The 27,094-nt window shown below is 36.2% G+C and overlaps 1 protein-coding gene across 3 annotated transcripts; it reads right to left on the bottom strand.

Moving 5' to 3' along the window:
* Positions 1 to 1,980: 1,980 nt before the first annotated feature.
* LOC142526823 (protein ANTI-SILENCING 1) lies at positions 1,981 to 25,566 on the bottom strand. Of its 3 annotated transcripts, none has more exons than XM_075631438.1 (13): positions 25,369 to 25,566; positions 24,372 to 24,779; positions 14,605 to 14,773; positions 13,506 to 14,477; positions 13,351 to 13,412; positions 5,115 to 5,141; positions 4,501 to 4,593; positions 3,963 to 4,041; positions 3,651 to 3,741; positions 3,226 to 3,334; positions 2,979 to 3,095; positions 2,800 to 2,878; positions 1,981 to 2,575 (listed from the first exon to the last, which is right to left on the bottom strand). In XM_075631438.1, exons 2-12 carry the CDS (start codon positions 24,738 to 24,740, stop codon positions 2,828 to 2,830), a joined length of 2,139 nt encoding a protein of 712 aa, XP_075487553.1. In that variant the 5' UTR covers positions 24,741 to 24,779; positions 25,369 to 25,566; the 3' UTR covers positions 1,981 to 2,575; positions 2,800 to 2,827. The 3 variants fall into 3 exon arrangements, with proteins under 3 accessions (XP_075487553.1, XP_075487555.1, XP_075487554.1); XM_075631440.1 differs by having other exon boundaries at positions 2,800 to 2,875; XM_075631439.1 differs by lacking the exon at positions 25,369 to 25,566 and having other exon boundaries at positions 24,372 to 25,308.
* Positions 25,567 to 27,094: the final 1,528 nt, after the last annotated feature.

Here is a 27,094-nt window from a genome sequence, read left to right as displayed (position 1 = left end):
GAGCAGCTAAGGGTGCTGCTGAAAACAATATATTGAATCCATCGAATGAACACTCAAACTTGGTATTTATAGGAGAATACCTGGGCCCTTGATGGACCTGTCTTCCATTTGGGCTTGGGATGGGTCAGGGGTAGTGGGCTCATCCATGGGGTATCACCAGTCTCCCCCTCCAGAGTCGAATTGAATTGCAGGTTCGAAGTTCGATTAGTTGTGCTGTCCTCGTGTTACCTGGTGCGAGTTGTGCATTTTCTTTCAACCGTCCGTCAGTCTCCAAAAATTTGGAAACGAATCAAATCGCAATCTTGCTTCGAAGGAAAAGATATTAAATCAAATCGTAATCTCCTCCTTAATGGTAAGATTTGGTATGAGCTCCCCTATAACGAGTGTCACTAGTCCAGAGGCAGGCTTCAAAATGATCCCGAGCCTGAAATCACGAATAAGACCGTTAGAAGGGGGCCAGGAGGGTGTCCTGGCGTAGCCCCTCCGACGCGCTACGCTAGGACACCCTCCTGGCCCCCTTCTAACGGTCTTATTCGTGATCTCTGACTTGAGCTCATACCAAATCTTACCATTCAGGAGGAGATTACGATTTGATTTGATATCTTTTCCTTCGAAGCAAGATTGCGATTTGATTCGTTTCCAAATTTTTGGAGACTGACGGACGGCTGGAATAAAATGCACAACTCGCACCAGGTAACACGAGGACAGCACAACTAATCGAACTTCGAACCTGCGATTCAGTTCGACTCGGGAGGGGGAGATTGGTGATACCTCATGGATGGGGCCACTACCCCTGACCCATCCCAAGCCCAAATGGAAGACAGGTACATCAAGGGCCCAGGTATTCTCCTATAAATACCAAGTTTGAGTGTTCATTCGATGGATTCAATATATTGTTTACAGCAGCACCCTTAGCTGCTCTTCACTTATATTCTCAGTCTATGACTTGAGCGTCGGAGGGGCTACGCCAGGACACCCTCCTGGTCCCCTTCTAACGGTCTTATTCGTGATTTCAGGCTCGGGACCATTTTGAAACCTGCGTCAGGGCTAATGACACTCGCTAGAATCGGACCCTAGATTTCCCGTGAGCATCACTATACGTCAAAGATAACTTTTTCAATATAAATGCAATGCGTCGTTTAAATTATCACATAAATTGTTTAAAACACGACGTATTTTTAAATTATCAAGGGAGTCTTTTTTAAAAAAAAAATCTTTTTACCCATAGATAAAATTGTGAAGAAAAAGTAAAGTAATTAAATTTTTAAAAGAAGTGTATTTTGATCTCTCAAAGTGAAGACATTGACATTGACAACTAATTGTGTCAAATTAAAACTATGATGAAAATAAGTATAAAATATTTTGAACTGATATTCAAGTCTGTCACTTTTCTAAAATCAAATGACTAAAAAGTTGTCTTCTGCAATTTTAAAGTCAAATTTCTATTACATCAAAGGGAAAGAAGGGACCAGCAACTAAAGGCGAGGATTAGGTAAAATGGAAGATTTTGCTTTATTAATTAAAATTAAATGGTCGATAACTTGTTGTAGCTCACCTGCCAAAAAAAAAAAATTCAAGTTTAGCACGTAATGTTTAATTTAAAACCAAATTTAAGAATCTTCTCCCCAACTAAATAAATTAATTATGCACTGCATGTACTAAGTTGAGGCAAAATTATGACGACTATAAATCAAGGAAACTTCTTAAAAATGTAAGGGTACTACTTATCAAAATGAAAGCAAATTACTTGAATAGGAACATAACCAATATGCTGTATATCAAAATTTTAATAATTATTCACTTATTTTCCTTGAGAACGATAAATAAAAACATCAGAGATTAAATGTAAAAACATTTGAATCCACTAAATTTTGGTAGACCGTAATTGCTAATCCCTCTCCACGAGAATCATGTTTAAAATCTTCGTCGGACTTGCGACACTGGAAACAAATTGAGTGCTTGGATGTTATATGAATTACATCGAATAAACTGATGCGAATTTGATCGGACATCTTGTGGCACACGTAGAAGATTCACAGCATTATCAAACTAAGAACTACATGTTATTGGAAATTAAACTACACAGATAAAGATAAAAGATTAAAATCAAAATGCCAAGGAATATATTGACTTGCTATGGACTACAGGACTCAGATAAATACTAGAGAATATTGCTGAAATTAGACTTGGGAAATTGATAGTGTACTGATTGACTGATTTCTGTAGCCAGGTTAAAGTTTCCATATGAGAACCTAATCTTTTGATTGCTCCCGTGCATGAATCATATTGTATCTGTATTTTTGTCTATATCCAGAAAACATGCAACATGGATGATAAATTGAGTACTAGTTGAATCTCTATTCCAAAATGCAACTCTTTTGCAAACCTTGAGATATTGCAGAACGAGTTAACAATTACATAGATTCTACCAATATCTTTTTAAAATGCACAACAGTCTTCGGCAACTCTCTAAACAACCAGTAAAGGCAATACCCTATCGGTGTTGCTAGACAAGGCAGAGCCACATAATCTGGCCTTCTTCCGGTTTGCACAGGAGATTAGCCACGGCTCTCACCTGAATTACGAAGAAATAAAACATGGACATCTTCACTTTATGTGTTCTAGATGAATAAAAACAAGAAACTTCTTGATCAGGTATGTTGTGTATGCACAAGAACTACAGAACACTTTTGTTTCTGCACGTGTATCTCAAGAGAAAAGGAGTGCACCAAGATCCAAGAATAAGAGAATAATATTTTCAGACCAAGAGTTGAGAACTTGAAAGGTGGAATTACTAACCAAAACGACACTGCTTCGAAGCTGATGTTCATTTCGACTTGAGATCACTTGTCAGTTTCTTTAAATTAACATTTTGCTGCTGATAAAAACACAGCAATATACATAGAATTTTCAATTGAAATGTACTGAACAAAACATTCGCTAGATTCAGCAGGATCGACTCAACTTCTTTCACGCACCTCATAAAGCTTGATCCACCATCTATCAGCTTTCGATTGTAGTAAGCACCAAGACATAGCCATCTCATATTCAATCGTGTTAGTCTGGGAGTAATGAGAAGTAGATACAGCTTCTTTCTGGGCAGTGCAAAAAAGGACATAGGAATAAAAGGAATTTCAGAGTTGTCTAAGAGCACCATGCGTAACACAAGTCACGCAACAATAATGTACTAAAATTATTTGATATGCGTGAGGGGAGAGAGAGCACCATATCCCTCTGCACTTGACGTCTAACTTTGTCAATAGCAAAATGACCAACAAATGTCGTATGCTTTTCAGATAAGTTGGGAAGAACAGCAATGCCACCTATCAGCGGCCTGTAGAAAGAATAGTACTCAGGTATGCACTTCCTAGTGACAGGAGATCTAAACATTTTTTCCATGATCATCAGAGCTTTCTATGGACCAACTGTACTCATAGACATAGAATAACAGCTAGGGGAAATTGTAATTCACTATGGTAAACTATGCAGAAAAGTTCAGAAAAATGTGCAGTATCTGCTAGACTAATTGGCTATGCACTTCAAAGAAAAAAATATCAGTTATGAGTCTTGTGACATTAAACATTTCTACAAAACTTTGTGAACCCAAGATCAACATGCTTTCTTAAGAGAAGATTAAATTTTTAGCATACCTGTTGTTTGGTAGCATCAAGCAACCGTCATCAAGTTCTTTAACAATTCTCTCTGCAGCTTCCCTTGTTTTAAATATAGCAAAAGCTTGACCTGAAAATTATTCAATAGAAAGACAAAACAAAACTAACACGATCATTCTTGAGACAAAAAAAAAATGAGATGGGGACCAAAAAAGGCAGTAAAACCAAAAGAAAGAAAAAAGGAGCCAGTCAAAAAATTAGCTTCACCTTATTTACAATTAACGAATAAGAACTCAGAAATAACAAAACTCTACTTACTGAAGTCATACCAATTCTAATTTACCTACATACCATAGTGTGGATTAGAAATAGCAGTATGCTGCACCATTCTTGCTGCACAAATTTCCTCAAATGCATGAAAAACAATATCCTGAAGTAACACCATTCATTAATCACATCAGAGACTACTTAAGAATGATAACCCAAAAGCAGATAAAGACGCAGAAAAATCCCTTGTAATGGCACTCAACCCACCTGTTATCTGACATTTAAGAGTCAAAAGAGCCCCACCCACCCCCTCCCAAAACAAAAAGACATCGGATGTTAAGGGTAACAAAAAATTTAATGCTTATTTATTTCTCTAAAGGCATCGGTAATTGAAATTCAATTCAAACTCCACAAATGAAACTAGATAAAGAGAGGATACTTATTGATAAAAATGAAAGATGGAAAACAAGTAAGCATTTGACACAAACAACCAGTTCAAAGCATCTATGAAGTGCCTTATTGAATTTAAGAAGTAAAAACGACCTAATAATATAAGCCAACAAGCAAGAAAGCACGGAGTTGGAAAATATAGAGATTCATTAAAAATAGGTAATGATCTTACCTCCACTTCCCCTGAAGTAAATTCTGGATCCAAATTCTGGAACAAAACTAGTGTCCCTTCATCATGAGAAGTCTTCATTCTCTGCTCCCAAGGCTGTAAGCAGCATGAAGAATAGACTGAAGTGGTGGTAGACATCTAACATAATCATAAAACTAGAGAAGTATCTAGACAGCGAGTAACATATCTCAAGGTATCTGAAGGGATTTAAATTTTTTTAGCTTAATTCGTAAATAAAAGGAAGAGAAATCCTGATATTCGATTTTTTAGTTTATTTTTTGACACTGATATTTGTTATTTTTCACAGAGACTACACATAGCAGATCAATGCTCAGGTACACAATGTTTAACGGGGAAAACAATTTAAGATACTAATTGCCAACATGAAATCAGATATAAGACTATATAAAGCCCACACCTGAAACTAATCACCGGAGAACCAAAAAACAAAACATTATGAAATTTTTACAGTTGCCCATCCCAAACATGTCCCCTGAGCACTATCAAAGCGCAAAAATAAAGAATAAACATTCCATTGAAAACCAATAGAATATTTCTACTCATCATTGTATAAAAATATAACAAATGAAGCTCAAGGCACATGTCGTAGAACTCACCAGTTCTTTAAACCACTTGCTCTTTTCCTGCAAAAACCAAATCATCTAGCATTAGAGGAGAAACTTACCAAAACAAAATTGCAACTGCCTCTGAGACAAGATATACTGCAAAATCTTTTACATGACAGGCACAAGGTGAATATCTCGTCAGTTTTGACTACGAATGAAAATAAAATGTACTGTACGAATCATGTATCAGTTATCACTCACAAATTGCTAAAAACATAAAATTCTATCCCTACATACGATTAAATGCATAAGCAAGCAAGTAGGTGAGAATAACTATCTTCAACTCATCTTCACTGATTGTGTTGTATTGTTGTGTTTCAGTTGGAAGTTTGAGTCTGCTGTCAAGACCGAGTGTACTCATTCTATGGCGGTGTAGAAAAACAAGATGCTGCATTCCAAGATTAGTTATCTTACTTGAATAAACATCATAATTGAAATTAAGTAGGTTTTTCACCAACAGCTAAGCAGAGAATATCTGATACATTATCTTATAAGATCACCCCTCTGAAAATACCCAAGCAACATTCGACCACAACTTTAGGAAAAACAATTAGAAATTTCAAATCATAGAAGCAAAAGCAAAATAATATATGCCCAATACACAGTAATTATTTAAAATCATTCCACGAACATACACAACCAACATTTTATCGAAATTCTGGTAAAAGGTATCAGAAAATCAAAATACTCAGCACCAGAAGTAATAATCAATGCCCATTAGGGATCAATAACACTGAAACCATTGGAGATACAATCAACATTTGTATTTAACTGTAAACAAGATGAAATTGTACACAAATATGAAACACTGCAGAAAAATAAGAATATCTATTGTAAATAGAAATACAGATATTTTATGAAATTCCATAGGATTATTTATATCCTTAGTCAAGAACTGTATATGATTAGATGCATTGCACCCTAATTATCAATAGAGTTGAAAAAATAATAAGCAGCAAATAATTTCTCTAGCTCTTGCTCTACGTTTTCTCTCCACGTTTATTATTCCTGGGTCAACAGGATATTAGAGTCATGGCTCGATATCCCTCCGTAAACAAATTAAAAATTAAAAATTAATAATTAATAAATAAATAAATAACAGGGTTTGCAGCAACGGTGGTGCAGTAGCTGCAGAATCCTTGAAACTAGAAGCTCTAAGACCGTGACGGTGGTGTAGCCATGGAACCCTCGTGACAAAAACGTATAGTTGCAATTCCATTTCTCTTTGGCTACAATATGGTGGTGTAGCCAATAAACCTTTGCAGCAGCACTAGTGTTGTCACAATTCTCTTTAAGAGAGGTGTTACCATGATCCTTCTGTAAGTGACAGGACTAGCGCTGCAATTTCTGTCTTGGAGCTTGGAAGCTCAGTAAGCCCAACTCAATGAGCCTCAAAATTCAGCTTTTTCAGAAGCCCCAAAATTCCAGCCATAAATGCACGATGTCCTTGGGGGAAGTTCATGCTATGTAAATTCTTACAGAAAAAAATATTGTGCAAGGTATAATTCATGATTGAAATTCAATTTAAAAAGTAATAGTGTTTTGAAGTGACAACTGGAAATGAATATTTGAATAACATTCTGGGGCTATTATTATGCGCCTCAACAAAATGTGATGACTAAGAAGAAAAATATAGGGCATATTGCATCAGCACCCCTGAAAAAATTCAAAAAGCGAAAAACCCCCATTGTGAAATCAACGGGCATTATTTTATAAAGGGGATCGAGGTTGGTAGAGACAAAATAGAGATATCCCACGTTCAGTTTGCGGACGACACACTATTCTTTGTGAGGAATGAGGAACATATCAGGTTTTTGGTTCAAGTTGTGAGATCATTTTGTCATATGTCTGGATTAAAAATTAACTGGGAAAAAAGTACTCTCTTGGGTATCCACTGTGAACAAAGAGAAGTTGAACTGTTGGCACAAGAAATTGGATGTGGTAAGGAGATTTGGCCAATTAGGTATTTGGGAATGCCTTTAGGTGGAAATCCGGTAAAAGCATCGTTTTGAGAACCCACTATGGCTAGATGTCGAAAAAATTGGCAAGTTGGAAAAAGCTTTTTTGGAAGATTAACATTGATATCATCGGTTTTAAATGCAATTCCAATATATTACATGTCTCTTTTTAGGGTGCCTAAAGGTATAGCAGAGTTGATGGAGAGGATTTCAAGAAATTTTCTTTGGGATGGAGCGGATGGAGATGTGCATAGCCACTTGGTCGCGTGAGAGCATGTGTGCAAACCTAAGGAAAAAGGTGGATTGGGTGTTGGGCTTGAGAAACAAGACCATGTTGGGCAAGTGGTGGTGGAGATTTTGTGCGGAAGATGGGACATTGTGGAAGAAAGTTATTGTAAGAATATATGGTTTACAAGATAATGGGTGGGATGCGGGGTTGGCAAGAAACGTTACGTTCAGGTGCCCTTGGAAGTTTATTTCCCGAATATACCCGACTTTTCAGCAGTGTGTCTCTATTGAGGTGAGAGGAGGTAACAAGTCGAGATTTTGGGAAGATAGGTGGTGGGGGAATTCTTCTTTCAAAGAACTTTTTCCAGCTTTATTTCAATTATCAGCTGCTCATAATTTGCCTATTTCTCACTTTGTCCATTTTGATAATGCATCGTCTACTCAATCATGGGACTTCCATTTTAGAAGGGCAGTCAAAGATGTAGAGCTTTTTCAGATGTCCGAGTTATTAGGTGTGTTAGAGGGCACTAGATTGATTGAAGGGGTAGATTATTTCCGGGTGGGGAGAGGGGATTCTTCTGGTTTTTTCGGTCAAATGATTCTTCGAGTCTTTTTTTCCTCATACTCGTTTTCCAGTTTTTCCTCTATTCAATCAAATTTGGAAGGTTTCGGTTCCAAAAGAGTTTCAGTTTTCATGGACAGCGACTCAAGATAAGCTACCGACCTCGGAGATGATGCAAAAAAGATGGCCCTCAATTGCTATTTGCCCAAATTGGTGTGTTGTGTAGAAATGAAGCAGAAACTCAGGATCATATGCTCATCCATTGTCCATTCACGACCGGATTGTGGGCTACAGCTTTGCAAGAGCTTGGTTTGGTTTGGGTGACACCGAAGTCAACATGAGATTTATTTTCTATGGATTTAGGACAGCTAACTGGCAAGAGGGGAAGAATTTTTTGGCAAGTCGTGGTTCATTGCATATGCTGGATAGTATGACTGGAAAGAAATAGAAGAATTTTTTATGACAAGGAAGAAACTAGGGAACTTTGTTGGGAAAAAATCAATCACACATTAGCTATGTGGACCGGCACTCATGATGACTTCAATAATATCTCGATATTAGATATATTGCGCGATTGGGCTTTTGTGTATCATTAAAACAACATTTGTCCTATGTACTTCATGATGTAGTGGACCACTAGTCCGCTGATGTAATTTGTTCTTATCATTTCATTAATAAAATAACGTTTCTTATTATAAAAAAAAAATATCAACGAGCATTCAAAACCATGTTTTTTTAAATCGGGCATAAAACCCCTTGCAAATGGAATGCAAGGACGTGTGGTTGCAATTTAAAACTTCATTAAAAGGTTCACAAAATTTCTTGCAAGTCTAAACCCTGAGTTTGATCAAGTGAGGGTTCAAATTTTAGGCAAAGCTTAAATACCATCTCTCAATGAAACAATTTCATTTACAAAGGCTAAGAAAGTTGTCAAGTGATCATGCTTGACTCTCAACCAGTGGACGCTCTCATAACCACTAGTAACTAACAACAGTCTTACCTTAGAAGTTAGAACAAGCATCGAACTTGAAGAATGGAAAAATAGAAAACCGAGATGAACTAAGGTGTGCTCATTGCCAAAAACAAAACCGCAACAGGCTCGGATTGCTTCACAAGCAAGTCTAAATTAGAAACAAGGACATGAAAAATTCAATGGTGAAAAAATAAAGAAGTTGAGGAGTTTATTGGGTAAAGTGAGAAGCTTTCATCCAATGGTGCTCTCGGGTAAATCTATATCACCTCTTAGTTTACATGTCTTTGATGAAGTACTTGCGGATTGATTGATTGATTTTAGACTCGGAAGCCAAAGACCATAAGGCAAATGCCTCAAGTCAGTCACGTTGTATAGGTCTTACTGAGAATTTCACAACCAGGGTTCGGGGAGAAAGATTGGACTTGCCTGAAGAGAAGTATGGATGCTACTACGTGAAAACATCATGTCAAATGTGTGTTCATTGGATGCTCATCTAAATCTCAGAGTTTCCAAAGAAGAATAATCGTTTTAAGATCACTTTTGGTATAAGCATGTGTACGCGAGGAAAACGATCTAATTCCGGATCCAAAGCAAGTCCAAACTACCGATCCAACTTCAGATAGGAGATAACAGTATATGAACCTAATTCAATCTCCTATAGCTAAAATTCCCAATTAAGACTGTCTATATCCATAAGGAAAGGACAAGCTGATTCAACTTCAGAAAGGAGATAACGGTATATGAACCTAATTCACCTACAAGCTGTCTATAGCTTCACAACTTAAAGACTTATCCCATAACGAAAATAATGTTCAAAAGAAACTCAGAACTCGTTCTTGAAGCCTACACGAATGTGGACTACACAGGATAACTAGTGGATCAGAGGTCTACTTCAGGTTATTGTATTTTTCTAAGAGGCAGCCTAATGGCATGGCAAAGCAAGAAACAGAATCGGACAATCAAGTGCCTAATTAAAATTTAGAGCAATGGCACAGGAGATCTGCAAATTATTAGGGGTGAAAATCAAAATGGACGACTTCAAAATTGCATGGCATAGGCCAAGCCATTAGCATTAGTGCATTACATACAACCCAGTGCAACATGACCAAACTAAACAAGGTAGACACGTTTTATCAAAGAGAAGCTAGAAAGTGGATTAATTTGTACTCGAAGTGTTACCATCAGGAGGTTAGTTACCAAATGTTATCAAAAAGGGACTCAACAGTATCAACTTTCAAGAGATCATTACCAAGCTAGGAATGGAAGACTTGTGTTCACCAAATTGAGGACTGTAGAAGAATTTCCTAATTTATGGATACATTAGTGCTAAAAAACTGTAAATAATTACTTTCTAAAGCTAGGAGGGATACAATATATAATTTCCCGATTTAGTCATGATTTTCTTCCCCATTTCAGCTTGTGACCCCTTTATTTATGGTAGGAGTTTCTTGTACTTTAGCCTATAAAAAGATTGTATCACACAAATTAAACATACAATAAAATTCACCTATAGTTTCAACTATAGCTATGAGGAGCGCAAGGCAGAACAGGATTTATATGTATCATAGAGCTTAGACAAGAGGAGAGGTGCACGCTCTATTAAATGAAGCACTCTAAATAATGATATGCTAGAATCTAAGTATCTGACGAAAATTTCATCATATATCACCATATATAATGCAATATTTAGTTGTAAAGAAACAATAAAACAAAGTTTATTACTAAGAGAAAATAGATGTTCATTGTCTTGCACTACATCGTAGATTTACGATCTCTACATTGAAAGCACACATAGAAGTGGCCTTGAACCTTTAAGGTGCACCAAGACTTGGGCTTTGTGGTAAATGTGCGGGCTTCACTAAAGGATTGTGCTTACCTAGGTACAAAGGCAAGGATAGACGAACCTTGAGACTATGGGCACGCCTAGCGGGCTTTTAATCACTATGTTGTTGACCCTCCTTCACTTCACATTTGTGCTCAACTAGTGCCATGAGTCGAACCTTGAGACTATGGGCACGCCTAGTGGGCTTTTAATAACTATGGTGTTGACGCTCCTTCGCTTAACATTTGTGCTCAATCGGCGGCATGAGTCAGCTCCGCTTGTTGTTATACCACACCAAACCAAGTATGCCAGCGGTTTTTTATGGTTATTATTAAGATTTGGACATGTGTTTTTTTGAACAAAATTGTAGGCAAGAACTGTGTCCATGTTCACATGTGCCGTCCATGCGTCCAAATGGTGGCTAGAAAAGTTTGAATTTACATTTGGCTTTCACATTTGAGGAATTTGCTATATACAAACCTCATTTGCTAAATAACACATCCAAGATTTTTTAAGCATTACAAATTGAGAAAAGAAAAAATAATAAAATGAATTTTTTCTTGAGTGTTGGGAGATTCTCTTGTGTGAGTCACAAAAAATATTTTCTTGGTTAGAACGCGGAAGGTGTGATGGATTCACTGTCATCCAATCAGCGTGCGAGTTGTCAGGACTTCCGGGAGGTAAAAAAGTTTTATAGAACAAGCGGGTGTACCGGTTAAAACACGATAATAGAATGCGGTACAAGGCAATACTTGTTGTAAAAAGTGAAAAAGGACGTCATTATTACACTGAGATTTTCTCTCTGATGATGAAGTTAACCACTATCAGCATTGTACTTGGATTAGTGACAATAGAAGATCTACATTTGGAACGGTTAGATATAAGGATGGTGTTTCTTCATGGTGAGCTAGATGAAGAAATGAAGCAATCACAAGAATTTGAAGTACGAGAGGAAGAGAAAATGGTGTGCAAACTTCGTGAGAGCTTGTATGGTCTCAAACAAGTTCCAAGACATTGGTACATGAAGTTTAATGGATTCAAGAGTAATAATGGTTTCATGAGATGTCAGGCTGATAACTGTTATGTGAAGTTTGATGGTTCTTATATCATACTACTACTATATGTAGATGATATGTTAATAACAGGAATTTGTCTAAAAGAGATAGATAAAATCAATAAATAATTGGCGATGAAGGATTTGGGTGCTGCAAAGCAAATCCTTGAAATGAAGATCTTAGAAGATCGGGTGATTGGAATTTTGATGCTTGAGAAGATTCCTGGATATATGAATCCAACCGATATGCTTAAAAGGATGTGATAAATGAAAAACTGAAGTTGTGTTCGACTTCAGTTGGACTCCATCTATAAACCGGGAGGAGGGGGTATGAGCTACTGCATTGATGGTGTGAAGACGTGATTGAAATCTAAGTTTTCAAGTAGGAGAATTGTTAAGATTTGGACATGTGTTTTTTTTACCAAAATCGTAGGCAAGAAAATTGTGTACATGTTCACGTGTGTACTCAAATACGAACGTCCGTCCAAATGGTGGCTAGCAAATTTTGAATTTACACTTGGCTTTCACGCTTGAGAAATTTGCTATATATGTGTGTGTGTGTGTGTGTGTGTGGGGCTCATTTGCTAGATAACTCATTCAAGCTTTCTAAGCATTGTAAATCGAGATAACAAAACATAAGAAAAAAATGATTTATTTCTCGAGTGTCGGGAGGTTCTCATGTGTGAGTTAGAGAAAATATTGTCTCGGTTATACTCGAGTTGATATTGTGAGATATTGAGTGTTTTGTTGTAAACTCTATAAAATTTCTCCTTGTTATTAAACATTTGCAATAGCTTCGTGGACGTAGCCTATATTGGGTTAACCACTTAAATCTTTGTGTTTTTTTATTGTTTTATTCCGCAAGTTTTGATACTATATTATCATCATGATTGTCGTCGCTTCGGCGTAATCCACAACAATTACAAAGGTTGTGGCAAGATAAAGGTAGGAATGTGGACGGATAAAAGTGGGAGGCGAAAAATTTATTAGGTAGAACCAAATCTAGATTTTTGACAACATTTTTTAGTTAAAATATAAAGGTGTTCAAAAAGGTTCATGTCGTGTATCTTTTACTTCTACTTGTTGGGAAAATGTGTTGTAAGTGTGTATACTCAATAAAGTGAATGAAAAAAGTGGAGAGGATGCTATAGCATCGTGTCTCAATCATGTTTATGCAAATTATCAAATTACTGGTAACATGTAGCATGAATAAATCTAAATTGGGTTTTTTTTTGGGAAAGGTGCACTTTTCTTGTGCCTATTGCCTTCCACGAAGGTGCAAAGCGGGACTCACCTTCAAGAGTGCTAGAGCCCAAACCGATTAAAGGAATAAAGGTAGTGCTTGCATGCGTCTTCCACCTAGGTAGCAATCTTTGATAACATCGTTAATCTAAAATCGAAGTTCCAATTGTCGACCAAAAGTTTGAACTTTGCAATATGAAATCTCAATCATCCAAGTGCTCCATCTTATTCAACATAAAGACCATTAATTTAGCTATTATAGGTCATCATGTGGATTAGGATGAGAACAATCTATTTTTTATTATCTCAATTGAAGCTCCATGTGAAGATAAACTATTAAGTTTAAAAAAAGTTCAAAAAACATAAGAATGCTCGAAGCTCAACTTACGGCAATTGGTCTTCTAGTTGCTTCAAATATTTGGCCATCAACTTTCCGATCTTTGCCTTTATCTAATGCAATTGATGATTTATATGAGTTGCCATAAGGAGACTTGCTCATAGATTGAAATTGATCGTCTTTAGAAGAGTTGAAGTCAAGCTTACCCAAGGTTTTAGGAAGTCTTGATTTATTCTTATCCTCCTTCATAGGCACATGAGTATTTGACTTCTTCATTTCACTTGGAGATTGCTTAATTTCACTAGTCGGCCTTTTAATTTTGATGGATTTGGGAGAGCTCTTATCCTTATTATTTTCGGGGGAATCGTTCAATTTTGCTATCCTTAAAGACTTTTCTACCGACGGACGCAAATCTTTTGTCATTGTTGAATCATTTGTGTTTCCGACAAAACTCTTCTCATGATCCACATCATGTCCAACACTCGATTTTTTGTTGGATGAATAAGCATCCGTCTTTAAAAGTGGATTCATCATTTCAATCGAACCTTTAAGTGATTTTCCAGCCAGTTTTGAATCCTCGTTTCCCGGCCCAACAAAGCTGTCATCGAGTTCAACTTTTGCTTGTGTATTAGAGGAAACAACCCGAGTCACCGGAGACATTGCATCATTTCTAGGAACAGTAGAATTCTGCACCCCATTTGTGCATTGGTCCTTTGCTAATGTGACCATGTCATCAATTCTCACCCTCTTTGAAGGTTTTTCATCTATATCACCTGATTTTCTCGCAGATTTCATACCCTCTTCAAACTGAGCCTGAATGACAAGTGGTTTCACCTTGCACCCAACATCTTTTGAACCCAAAACCTTTAGCTTCTCATCAGTCTCCATTGCCTCTTCATCTTTACTAGAATTTACACGAGCATCCAAATAAGATCCTCCAGATGCTGCTTCTTTACTCGATGATACACCTTTTGTCTCCCCATGTAAACTTTCCCTTTTAGTCTGCAGTCGTTTCACATCTCTAACCTCTTTTTTTTCCACTGTATGATCAGAGTTTTCATCAGGCGTCAGATTTTTCAATTGTTCAGGTGTGTTTTTACCTGCAAGCATCGGTATTTCTCCACCTGCAGTAACTTCAATAGTCTTGAAGCTCTCTTTACTGTTAAATACAAACTTGACTGTGACAACAATGACAAGACAAAGGCGTGAGTGATTTTAATTTTAAAAATACATGAAAAATTCCAACCAAAGAGAAACATGCATCTAGAGTTTCAAACACATAAAATCAACATGATAGAAAACAACCTTGAATCCCACCAACAGTATCATTTAACTGGTCTGATATTGTCAGGCTTTTAACATCAAAACTTCGGTAGTAAACATAATTGGCCATTTGAAGCTCTTCTGCAGTAGGTTGTCGATTTCTCCTGTCCCTTGAAATACAGATAACGTTGCACTTGCCAGCAATTGCTTCCTGTTTTTATTAATGGAGACATGGCAGCTTCCCAAGTCAATTCACAATTGAGTAGATTGATGACAATATCACAGAAGCATAAACTGAAGTTACACAAGGTTTCGTTCAAAAGGACCTGATTACTAGAAGATCACACAATTATAAAGGAACCATTTTCAATCAAATAAGATGTGAAGAAATGGAGAACTCAAGCAATCACATCTAGACAACACAGAGTTATAAACCCAGACGCAGCACTTGAAACAAGCGCGCTTAAAGCGTGCGCCTCTGCCTAAGTGCGAGGCATCCGAGATGCACAAAAGCGTGCGCTTTAAAGAAATGAGCTGATATTTTGTAAGTAAATAAAAATTAACTCGAGCTAAACCAATTTCGAAGCTAAATTAGCAAAGCTCGTGACTATTTAATGATAAAAGAACTCTGTTGTCACTCGTTTATCCAAGAAATTTTTAATCAGAAAGTTCAGAAGTCTTCTATGCAAACTTTTACTGTCATTTTCCTCCTATGATATGATGATCATGATATAGTTAATAAATATAAGAAACATTTGATGATTTAGATGATACTGTAATCTTCTGTACAAACTTTTACCCTAATTTCTTCTACACTCATGACTCATCATGGTTATGGAAGATGATGATTATATAGTTGAGAGGGATGAAAGGAATTTGATAATTTAGATATTTAAAGTTTTTTCCCCTTAATATACTACGAATTGATGACTTACAAAGGAATTTTATATGATTAATTTTTTTTTTGTTAAGATTTACGCTACATTATCTATTAATAAATTTTTATTTATAATGTTTGTTATCTTTGAGAAAAATATTTAATTTATGTAATAATATAGATTTATAATATAAATCCCTTTATATATATATATATATATATATATATATTGAATTTTAAAATTTATGTCAAATGTTTACTTCGATAAAGTGTGTGTTTCGCCTTGCGCCTCAGGCTCCACGGTACCCTAGCGCTTTACTGCGCCTTGCGTCCTAAATAACTATGAGACCACAATCCGTCAAGGAAACCACATAGGAATTCAAGAGTAAAATTTGAAGGGTAAAAGGGTAGAGAAAGATCTCTGAATGCATAAAAGCTCCTCGCAACCCTGCGAACAACCTTGCCATCTTTCCACTCGCATGATCCTAAAAACCTCACCATACTTTATGTCCCATCTTGATAAGAATCCACCTCAAAAACCATCAACCCCAGCAACAATGCAAATATAATAATCTAAGGTTGTGTGTGGTTCCAAGATTTCATCTGGATTGTTTTGTCGTCTTATCTTATTACGTTTAGTTACCAAATGAAAAATCCTTGATAAATGTTGGGCTCATATTAATACACTGTTTTATTTTATTCTGAATCTTTCAATTTGGAGTGATTTTTAGTCTTTATTTAAATAAGTTCTTTGACAAGAATGTATAATAACAAGTTTACCCTCCTTGTTTTACATCTTGCAGTAAACCAGATATGAAGGGGCATAATTATTCACTATTACATCTAATCATTTATCCTAAAGTTGATCTATCATACCAAATATATTATTATTTATTCATCAATATTCTCTATCATATCAAATCATTTCAATAATTCCAATATTATTTATCCATACATAATCTTATCCTACCAAGTAAACACAATCTAACTTCTCATCACATCTAATTATTTTTTGAATAATTTATTCAATATGAATAAAATTAATTCACTGCATCTGAACTCACAAAAAACCGAAAACTAAAGCAAAAAGAGAGACCAAATAGATTAGAAAACGAGGGTTAGATTACCGATAACATCTTCAGAAATCTACATTAAACATTGTTATTTATTAAAATTAGGAAATTCGTACCTAATTTTATAATATACAATGAAAGGATAAGACATCCTTCTAACTCATTTAACGGAAAACACAAATTAAAACCACCCACTTAGATGTCTAATATTAACATTGTACAGTCATTGGTTTAAGCTAATACAGCTTGCAATCTGATTAATGAAAACTACATGGAATTTCTTTCAGATCTGACCAGTCAGTCATTGGTTAAGCTAATACAGCTTGCAATCTGATTAATGAAAAACTGCATGGAATTTCTTTCAGATCTGACCAGTTGTGCCCAAAGTGCAACCCAATCATAGTGGTATAGGGCACACACTGACCATGCCAAGGCGTTGGAGGCTACCAGAGCGGCCCATGCCCAGGATACCTACTGGACACAGCCCTTCCGAAAGGCGCTCCTAGGCACATGCCTTTCATGAGCGCAAGTCATGCCAAAAGACCACCTTTAGCAATAAAATAAACCACAGCCTGCTTTGTTTCTATGGTAAAAAATCTCAAAGCACAACCCAGATGCTTTTTTGTTTATATTAAAACAGATCATGGCCCGATCCAAAATCACCCTAAAAACTCCTCTCCTAATTCCAGCCTCCTCTGTCAGCCTCTTCTACGGTCACCACTCTTCTCTTCTCCTTCTCTATTAAAATTCTCTGTCAAGAGACTATGATTTCTTAGTATATCAGTTGGATCTCCTCCTTCGTCAATTCAAGATATTTGTTATTTGCGCATAGTTCGAAACATTACAAATTTAGAACCAGGTTGCACAGTCTCAATTAATAAAATCTCAATTCTAAAATCAATCTAAACCCACTATATACTATTTTGTGATGTCAATAATAATATCAACTTCTGAAACTAAGCTCTTCAGAATCATCCAGCATTAAACCATGGGACATTGATTGATCCTAAAAATATCAATACTGTGAAATGCAATTTCTATGGCAAAAGATAACAAACGGAAATTTATCTACACATGCAGCATGATGTTGGAGGCCAAAGAAATGCAGAAGTTTGTTCTAAATGACTAGAACATGTCAAAGAAGAAACTAAAGGTTTTATGGTAGAGAAGAAAGAATGACGAACCAAACAGATGCCACGTCTCACTTTGATTAAAGTTGCCAAACAATAAAAGTATTGGATGTTGTAGAAGATGTTAGGAAAATGACCTCTGTCAATTTCATATACTTAAAATCACAGTCTTCTGCCTAACTTTAAAAAAGATAGCCAATACAAACCAGCCTGATAGATTTATACCTCACACAAGAAGTTAATGAAATCAAGGAGCAATGAAGGAAAAAGAAAGAAAGCAATTTGATGAAATTAACAAGAAATCTAGAAATATTTGGTGCAAAAATTTGTTAAAAGAATGTAGGATGCAGACGCTCCATTTGATGCAGTGGATTGTGATAGCTTTTGGACCACTAATTGAAGCTATTGGATTGGGGCAATTTCGTTCTGGAATGGATCCTCTTACTTGCCATGAAGTTGGGATAACTTACTTGAAAAGGGAGTTTAAGCATGTAAAACTAATATTTAAAGACCATGAGCAAGTTAAGTTAAAAGAACTCTATTGGCTGATTGGTGCACACATAAAAAAAAGACTTGGGTCAATTTTGGTAAATGGTCGAAGAGAAAGCGTGTTTACAGAATTGTTGACAGGTCGAGCATGAGAGAAAATGTTTGAGTTGCTTAACAAGTATGTGTGACACTATTGATCTCATTCCATTGAATGACATAGACGATATAAATGAATATTTGATGTAGAATTTGATTATAACTACAACAAAGGCGACCAAGAGAATATCTACTGCATGTCATCTTATCAAAGAAGAGGAGGAAGGAATCAACATCCTTCGTAAAATATATTTCTATCACAATGTAAGATGGCAGTAAAATTTTATATGCACAAATTTTAAAAATCATGCATGTGCACCTTATCTAAACAAGGCATGCGCCTCACCTTGCAGCCTTGCACCTTAAATAACTACGGGCCAATATTTGGTTTACTTGTATACCTTGCATCCTTGTATATCTTCAATCATTTATTTCTTTATTTTGACAATTCCAAAATATGTGCTGATATTACTATCTTCCATAATTTTTTGAATTTTTTCTCCTCTTCCTCCCGTATAATTGGCCTCCCACAATTTCGTTACTTTTTCCCCTGCTACACATTGAAATCCAAATTCCTTCATGACCTAGTACCATATTGACATAGTAAACCTGCATGATTAGAATGCCATATCTATATTTACAGCTATTGCAGTAAAGTGTCAATAATTTCACAAGAATGTATAGCTGAAATGGCATCTATTCAAATTACACAAGTGAAATACATAAATATTCTTTTTAGAATGCTTTTGAAGTAAATCCCTGGTCACTCGCCCCAGTTAAGTTCACCATAAAGTTAAGTAATTATCATAAAAATCCAATCTCCCAAATAGACTCCAGCAAGAAAAAATCAATTGCAATAAAATCCATCCTGAAGTTTTGACTCCCTACAATCAACCATCACAGCCAGCCTCCTACAACACGAAATAAATTCGCCACAAAATGAAACTCACCATGGGGGGATTCTTTTTTTCAGGATCTTTTTCCGACTTTATTCCAGATTTCTACGGCACAAAATCAGCCTATTTCGCACTTTCTGCGCTCCGATTCCACATCTTATCTTTCCAACCACTCTTGGAATTTGCACTTTTGGTGGGCTTTGAGGGATGAGGAGGTGAACGATTTAAGCCTATTGTTAGAATTCTTGGATAGGATAAGTTTGATCGAGGGATCTGATGACATGAGGAAGTGGGTTAGGGATTCTTCGGGTTGTTTTCTATCAAACCCTTCTTCGAATCTTTTTTCTCAGTTAATAGTTTCCAATCATTTCCTCTTTATCAAATCATTTGGAAAACACCAATTCCGTCCAATGTTCAAGTGTTCTCGTAGATTGCAGTGCTTGGAAAATTACCGTACGAGATGATGCAAAAAAAGTACCCTAATTGTTTCCTTTGTCCAAGGTGGTGTACGATATGTTGGCAAGAGATGGAGCCCATGATCACTTGCTCATTCAATGCGCTTTTATGTCCTCGCATTGGTCCAAGCTTTGGCGGAGTTCGGCCTAGTTTGGGTATTTTCGACATCAACTTAGGTTTTATTCATAGCAGATCTTGGTTTTAATCGAGGAAGAAAGGGAATAATTTTTGGGTTCTGGAGGTTCATTTTTTATGTTGGTCTATTTTGTTGGTGAGGAATAGGAGGATTTTTTTATAATCAAGAAGATTCGTTTTAAGAGTGCTAGAACAAGATTAAATTTAAGGTTTTGTGCGAAGACAGTCGAGTTTAAATTATTTTCGGTCTCATATTTGTATAGGGATTGGAGTTTTACATTATGTTAACATGACCTCAGTTCTTACTATATCATGCGTGGACCTCTGATCCGCTTTTTGTAATTAAAAACTTATATTAATACATTGTTGTTTCCTAAAAAAACCATATGTTACATAGGAACAGGAGACTCACCCTCCAAAAAAAATAAGAAGCAGCTAATTAGGAAATATATCAAATATTTGGGAAAAAAAGAATATAAAAATGAAAGACTGAACATATTCTAATCCCAATAAATTAAGAATTGATTGATTGAAACTACATATGTAGTTTGGATTCAATTGTACCCTTAAGTTGAAGCATGGAATAAGCCTAAATCTTGAAAGAATAATAAAACACGATATCAACATAGATGCAGTTACTTCATAACATAGCAACCATTCTTTAGATTCCGCATGAGTATCAACCTTGTATAATTATTCCATAAAGTTCTTTACTGATGTTAGCCCAAACATTTCAACAGCCAACAATACTTTATGTAAAATAGGCTTAAAGGCAGACCGAACACTCCATACAGCTTGCGTGAAATAGAAGGCACTCCCCACTACAGATCAGCACTATATGTTGCTCGTGTCATATGATAGTCATTCTCTTTTGTATGGATGCTATTGTATTGAAGATGCAAGATACAAGATTATCATAAAGCCTAGGAGCAAAGTGAGGAATGGTCATTATTGAAGGATGCACACTTTATTTGGTATCTAGTTTGCCAACCATCAAACTACAACAAAACAAATATTTATTAAGAGTGCAAGAGAAAATGAATATCACCTTTAAATTCAATTTGGATTTCAAGTATGAACTTATATGCATTGAGCCTTTTAGTGCACCAAGGCTTATGCTTCTGTCCAAGGCAAGAGATGTACTAAGGGTTAAGCATTGGCTTCCATCCAGAGCAAGGGCCAAACAATACACATTGAACCTAGGTGGAGAGTTTGGCGGAGAAAACGGCATTCAGAAGTCCTTAGAAATTTATCTCTCGTTCTTACCCGACTTTTCACCAACTGATCAGGGAACTGGGTAATATCATTCGTTTTTGAGAGGATGTTTAGGAGGGGGGCCTCGTTTAAAGACCGATTTCCATCTTTGTACCAAATTTGCATTTCAACCAACAAACCTATCTGCAACTTGGTAGATGTTGTCAATAGCAGTGTCAATTCTTCTTTCATTTGGGATGTGAGGTTTAGAAAAGATTTTAACGAGGGTGAGTTAGGTGAGTTCACTAATCTTTTAGGAGTCTGAGAGAGAGTCAGACTGGAGGTGGGTTTCGAGGATTTTAGAGTTTGGTTGGGGGACGTTTCAGGGTTGTTTTATGTTAGATCTTTTTACAACTCTTTCTTCCCGATCTCAAATTTCCCGTTATTCTCCTATTTTCATAATATCTGGAAAGTACATGTCCCACAAAAGGTTCAAATTTTTTCGTGGATCATGGCCTTGGGAAAACGGCCCACATGCGACTCGGTGCAAAGAAGGTGGCCGGACTGCGTTTTATGCCCGCAATGGTGTTGTTTATGCCGAAAGCAAGAGGAGAATCAAGATCATCTACTTCTACATTGCTCATTCTCGAGTGGTATTTGGACGAAAGTTTTAAAAGAGCTGGGTTTTCAGTGGGCATTTCCGAGGAGGGCACAAGATCTATTTATTAAGGAGTCAGGGTGTCCCATAGCGAAAAGATTCTCCGGATTCTGGTATATGATAATTCATTGCATGTTTTAATCGACATGGTTGGAAAGAAATAACAGAATATTTGAAGATGTGTCGGAGTCCGTGGACGAAGTCTGGAAGAAATAAAATTCAGAGTCGCCAATTGGACGACAAAGTTGCCAGAGTACAATTATTATGTATTTCAGAGTTCAGACATAGTTAGGGATTGAAAATTTGTATGGTCATGAGGCTAGTGTCATAGCGTAGTGCTTTAGGGACTTCTCTTGTAACGCTTTTTGCGGATTACTCATCCGCGTCTATTGTAAAACTTTTCACTATTATAATAAAGTTAGTTTTCTATCAAAAAAAATAGGTGGAGAGTTATGGAATTTGAATAACTATGAAATACTATATATTCTTCACCTCAAATAGTAATCACTCTACTGACTATCGAAGTTGTCTACCAGTTTTGCATGATAGCCATCCAATAACAAAATAACATTTCATGTGGCCCATCTTTTATGGCAAGATGCATTGGAGGGTCAAAGAAGTGATGAAAAACACATCAAGTGCAAAATAGAAACAAGTTTTATGACGGAGCAGGTCATCAAATTTGCTTCACGCCAAAACTAAAAATAAACAACAAATATTTTCAAAGGTAAAAATTTAATGTTGGCTATTGACTCGCCAAATTTTGACGGGTAGAGTTTAGTTGACAGGATGGACACGTCACATTTGGGCTCACATAAAGATGAAAAAAAGTTCAGCAGCCTGCCCATCCAACGAGTAACTATGACAGCCCCAACATAAACCAAACAGTGGCCTAAACCTAATTCACTATTGACCGCCAAATCTAACCCAAAGACTTGGATACCACTCCTTCCTCAACTGCAGGGGATTAACTTACCAAAATTCAGAAGCCCCCACCCCCAACATAAAACCAAATAGCAGTCCAAACCTGGACACGAAATCTCGTTTGAATCCACTATTGACCGCCAAATCTAATGAATAATTATGATGTCACTCTGCAGGGGATCAATAGTAGCAATGAAAGAGAGCATTTGCTCTTCAAGGAAAAATAGAATTCTAGGAGAGTTTTTTTTATCACTTTTAAGAAATCAACACATTGTTTGCTTTTGATTTCATTTCCAACCCCTTCCCCAAGAGTTTCGATCGGCTTACACAAAGGACGTGAAATATCAACACGAATTTCTTTCCCAACCCCTCCCTGAGAGTTTTGATCAGCTTACACAAAGGAATTGAAATCTCAACACACTAAACCTTCACAATTTTTTTCAGTTCTATGACTTGTAAATGAGGAATCACAATTCCAATCTCAACATGAAAGGTTCTAGCTCCATTGTAATCGATGAGCATGACCAACTTAGAGAACTACAAATTGGATCACATTTTACATCTGGAAACTATCTATTTGGACTTGCATGATTTGCAGTCCATAGCAGAACTCCATATAAATTTCCCATGGCTTTACAGAAATTGAAATGAGCAAAATATTTCATTCTCAATTTTAGATGTGATGGACTGAGTGACAAGGAACAACCATAAATAAGCTTCTTAATGGCTTCAAAGAAGCGATAAGAGGAAAACGATTTAGAAACCGAAACTAGGACTCAATGTCCTTCATTGGGTTCAGTTAGAAGCGCACCCCAATCAGTAACAACACAACCAATCAAGTAACGACACTTTCATCTATGATCCAACACAGTCAAATCTACAATTTATAATCCAATTGTTGAGTCTTTTATCCCTTGAATGTCCAATGATTGCACCACGTTGAAACAACATGAAGATGAAGTCACTCGAATGTCTTATACAGAAGAAGTCCACGTGCAAACAAAAATCGATTACATTGAACGATGATAATGATAATGCGTTGTGTTCTATGTCATTGCGACATTGCCACACCTTTAATCTTTGTCGCAAAAATCTGAGGTCCACCAATTATTTGAGTTAGAACCGATGCACATAAGTACCACACGTACTATTGAAGATTGTACTATTGAAGATACACAATCTTTTCTTCACGTGTCCGATCTTATTCTTTACGTCATTTCCAAGCTCTACACTAAAGCAGGTTTACTTAAAATACCGATCCCACCTTGATCATGAAGATTGTTTTTGTTATTGTTGCTACTCGTGTAGTCCTGTTGGTGTAAAAAAGATTTTGCTTCATCACCTGATACATCCACCTGAAACTACCACATTTGGACTCTTGTCTACTCATTCCATCTCTATTCCACACTCCACTTTGATGACATGGTAGTTTTAAATCAGAATGAATGATACGGTTGTTTGACTGCCAGAGCTTATCTACATAGTTTATAGTTCTATTCTATATTCGAACTTTGTAATTAGTTTTGACTTTTGTACTTGGTTTTGCAAGCCGCCACTGGTTAAGATGAGTCTACATAAATGAATTTGTTGTTACAATTGGAAGATAAGAAAAATGAATGAGTTCTAGTTTCCCTGTGGTTTCATTTTCTTATTTTCTTCAATTCTTTGTCTCAAAACTCGCTTGAAGAGTGATCCCACAATCCACTTACTCAAATCTTTAACTGTGTGATTGGATCATATCACACTCACATAAACAAAATATGAAATATATATGTATAACAAGGGAAATGTCGATTGAAGTACAAAAATGAGGGAATTAATAGACCAAAATCAATAATTTAGTATAGATTTCAGACAAAAACAAAGTTCATATGAAAATACCAGAGGATTGACATTCGCAAGACCATCGCCATCACCAGAGGCCAGAAAAAGTTCGTTCTCTAGCGTTACAGTATCTCCTAGATGATTAGAAATTTCCCTGGGCCGGAAAAACCAATGAACCTTCACCCTTTTTGTTGCCTCAGAATATTCCCAAATTTTTACAAGCTTTCCAATATAGGGAGGCTCGCCTTGCTTGTACATGTACACGGAGTCATATAAATGGTATTCCTCGCCATCATAAACAAATGATTCATAAAACTGTACATTTTTATTTTTGCTCCCCACGCCCTTTTTCTTAATCCACCTAAACTCGGGCTCCTCGATTTTCTCTTCTGTGAGACCAGAATCTTCTGTGAGACCAGAAGACATGTTTTCACACAATTAACAAGATACTCTGCACTTATGAACCTGAAAAGTCGCAAAAAGAAACAATGAGACTTTGGGCTTAGATATTTGTTTCTAGCAAGGGCTCCAACATTGCACCACGAATTTGCAGCTAAACACATATAACTACATCATAGGGTGATATTAGCTTTTATTTTGTAATAGCCAACAATAATGGTGAAAACATGAATCAAAATCCATAAGCATTTAATAAAAAATTAATGATATTCTTCAAACGTTTGAGTGTAGGTTGAAACATACATAAGAATACGAGTGCAAAAAGGAATGTGCTAGTCAGCTGTCGGCATAAAGAACAACAATTCTTTAATAGTCCTGGGTGAAAAAAAAAAAAAAAAAAAAAAGGAAAGAAGGCAGTTGCTGAGAATAATGCATATGAAACTTGTAGACAAAGCAGTATTTGGGCGGCGACCGAATAAACCCTAAAACTGTAGAAACGTTGAGACTTTCAATTTTACGCTCAGCTCAAACACACAGCAGAAGATTGGCAAAAATCAAAGAGCACATTAACTGAAATTATGATGCTCCATAAAAATGCAAAACCACGAAAAATATATATATATAAAAACAAAACAAAAGGGCAATTGATACAAACCGCTAACAAGCACGCGAACACATTGATTGATTGAGAATACGGTAATTCGGACACCTCCAGGAACCTGTAAACCGCGGGGTAATAATGGTTGGAGAATTCGATGAATGTTGTGAAATTTGAAGGTTATTCTTTTTCAGATACAGAGGATTAGGTTGTGTGCAACTGCGCCGAGGAATTACAATATATTTGTAAAAATAGTTGAGGTTTGTTTAAGATTTGGGTAAATTTGATATAAATCTACAATCTCAAACTTAAATTTGTCTTAATTTTTTAGGTTAAAAAAACTTTATTTAAATTCATAAAATGATGAAAATACCTTTATGTGTTAATTTAATTATTGGTTTTACTGGCTAAAAAATGATATTAGAGTCGAGTTAAAATTATTTCAAACATACAAATTTATTATTAAAGTGTAATTAAATGTTTGAGGACGATAATTTTCTCAAATAACATGAATCTGAACTCAGGTTCGAGATTAATTATTTGCAGGATTTATTCCAAAACTTTGAAATTATTGGAACATTTCATGTTTGCAATCTTGATTTTGATGCTCACAAAACTTTTTATTTTGTTTCTAATGATTTTACCTAAGTGTGCAGAAACTGGAACTGATCAGAGTTCGAATTGATCAGTTATCGAGCCAAAAATTAAGCTATCGAGACGCAAACTAAAAGCGCCAACTGATCGCCTAAACTGAACCAGTTCAACTGATATATCAAAGACCAGTTCAACTGATTGTCCAGTTGGTAGGCAGTTTAGCAGAAGACCTTCAGAAGCCCAGCCAGCTGATGAAGAGTCCAACTGATTTCACCGAACAAATTCAATATCAGTTCAACTGACCAATTCAGAACATCAGTTAAGAATCAATCAGTTTGCAGAACACGACAAGCTTATTCAATGGAATCCAGTAGTGCGCACTGAGGAAAAGTTTTTGTCCAGTCAAATAACAATAATAGACGTTGCAGCAGTGCTTAAAGCCAAAACCTTCCATAAAAGCTATCGGAAAGTACAAGACAAATATCGAGGAACTGATTCAAACTGCAACGTTCATATTTGATGATTCTTGGTGTACGGTCTCATTGTCTCTATAAATACAAGATCAAGATCATCAACAATAAGAAGGTTGTGAAGTTCAACTGAGAAACAGTGAGAATACCTTCGTGTTGTATTCATAATTCAATTCTCACACACGTACACACACCATCCCTCACATTTACAGAGAGTTGAGCTTATTGACTAGCTGAGTGAGTCTTGCACAAAGACGTAAAACTTGTGTCTGTAGTCTTTAACATATAGACGTTAAACAAGTGTTGGTTGGAATGTGTTGCCTTCAGTCTAGGCTATGAGTTCAGTTAGGCAGTAGGGTAAGTCCTAAGCTGAGTGGATTGATACAACGTGTTGTATAAATCAAAGTCTTCTAGTGGGGAACATACCCGAGGTGGTAGAAGGGATGACGTAGGAGCAGTTGAAGTCTTCGAACATCCATAAACATATCTTGTGTATTTAACTGCTTAAATTTTGTTTATAAAACTGATTTGATAAGTTCAAGCTGTTATCAGTTCAATTCTCATCATAACTGAACTGATATATGCAAGAACTGATCCCCCTTACATCAGTTAATCAGTTTACTTATGTTAAAAGTTTTAAACTGATAAACTTTCTTAACGAATGATTATTTCGAGTAGTTTCCGCTTGGTTTAAAACCAAACTCGATCTAATTTATCGG

The sequence above is a fragment of the Primulina tabacum genome, chromosome 15 (assembly GCF_025594145.1).
Source record: "Primulina tabacum isolate GXHZ01 chromosome 15, ASM2559414v2, whole genome shotgun sequence".
NCBI classification, from domain to species: Eukaryota; Viridiplantae; Streptophyta; class Magnoliopsida; order Lamiales; family Gesneriaceae; genus Primulina; species Primulina tabacum.
The sequence above is the reverse complement of the archived record's forward strand: the minus strand, read 5'-3'. Positions and strand labels throughout refer to the sequence as shown.

Bases quoted from the DNA above. Each gene is read 5' to 3' on its own strand.
- LOC142526823 (XM_075631438.1), bottom strand. From the start codon at position 24,740: ATGTCTTCTGGTCTCACAGAAGATTCTGGTCTCACAGAAGAGAAAATC. The intron at 13,413-13,505 runs GTAAGCTTGACT...CAATTGCATTAG, and splicing joins AAGACTTCCTAAAACCTTGG to ATAAAGGCAAAGATCGGAAA. The intron at 2,879-2,978 runs GTGCGTGAAAGA...TGTTTTTATCAG, and splicing joins GGTGGATCAAGCTTTATGAG to CAGCAAAATGTTAATTTAAA.